The sequence below is a fragment of the Geospiza fortis genome, unplaced genomic scaffold, assembly GCF_000277835.1.
Source record: "Geospiza fortis unplaced genomic scaffold, GeoFor_1.0 scaffold450, whole genome shotgun sequence".
NCBI lineage: Eukaryota > Metazoa > Chordata > Aves > Passeriformes > Thraupidae > Geospiza > Geospiza fortis.
In genome coordinates, this window is record NW_005054416.1 from 1,904,321 (window position 1) to 1,905,460 (window position 1,140).

The 1,140-nt window shown below is 60.6% G+C and overlaps 1 protein-coding gene across 1 annotated transcript in view; it reads right to left on the bottom strand.

The window, feature by feature from the left end:
• The window catches only part of LOC102033681 (inner centromere protein-like), a 10,368-nt gene that overhangs the window by 8,056 nt on the left and 1,172 nt on the right, over window positions 1–1,140 (bottom strand). The window contains exon 3 of the mRNA XM_031061557.1: window positions 145–827. Coding sequence (XP_030917417.1) covers window positions 145–827 — 683 coding nt within the window. The remainder of the gene's footprint in view (window positions 1–144; window positions 828–1,140) is intronic.

Here is a 1,140-nt window from a genome sequence, read left to right on the forward strand (position 1 = left end):
CCAACTCCCCCTGCTGCAGCAACACCCTGGTTTGAAGCTGCACTCCAGGAGCTCACAAGGACAGGAGACTTGGGGGGAGCTGGAGGCAGGGCCGAGCCTCTCCACACCGCTCCATTCCCACATGGAAGCAGCACAGGGACTCACAGCTCACTCTGCTGGAGGCCGAGGAGGATTCTCGAGCTGCTGCCTTCCTGGCCCTGCTGACGGATCTCCGGATCATGTTCTCCCTCCTGCTGGCCAGGGAGCACTTTTCTGCCAGGGAAGCCCTGTGGCTCTTGCGGGGGGCGCCCAGCCCGCTCCGGCGGCGCGTCCTGGATTTCTGTGCCGCACTTTTACTGGGGGAGTCCTGGAAGAGCAGTGCCTCGAGGCCCTGAGGACATCCATCTCCTTGGAGTGCAGCAGGATCACCATTCTGAGCAGCCTTGGGAGTGGAGGTGCTGGCTCTCCTGGGGTCCTGCTCCCCATCCCTTCCTGGCTGTTCAGCCGGGATCCCAGGGATGCCAGGGATGTCCTGGAGCCTGGCTGCTGCCTCCACCTCAGGCAGCTGCTCCCCCAAAACTGCTAGAGGGGCGGCATCACCCCCACCAGCAGCCTGGGGACACTCCTGGCAATCTAAATCTGCCATGGGAACACGTGATTCCTCAGTCTGCTTCCCGGGCAGAGCTGGGAGCTGGGGTGTGATGCCAGCCTGAGATCCCGGAGCACAGCTGGGCACAGACACATCCTGCCCCTCACAGCCAGGGCTCTGGGGCTGCTCCTGGCTCAGGCACTGCTGGGAGTTCAGGCTGGGAGACTGCAGCTTGACACCACTCCTCCTTCTGGATAACCTTAAGGGAAAAGAATTTTGAAGGAAACTATGAAGGAGTCATCCACTGCCAAACAAACACAGTGGGAGGGAAAAGCAAATGGAGTAAAAGTGAAGCTGCAGCTGCTTCTCCACTCCACCATTCCCTCTCACAGCCCTTCCTATCCCTGGGGAGAGGCACATGGATACAGCCCCGATGGGAGCTCACACACAAGGCCTGTGCCACACAGTCAGTCAGGTGTGGAGAAGTGGCAGTGGGAAAGGTGCACCCAGCCCTACATCAAGAGCTGGGTTTAAACCCTGCCCTAGGAGCAGCACATGGCAGGGAACAGCCC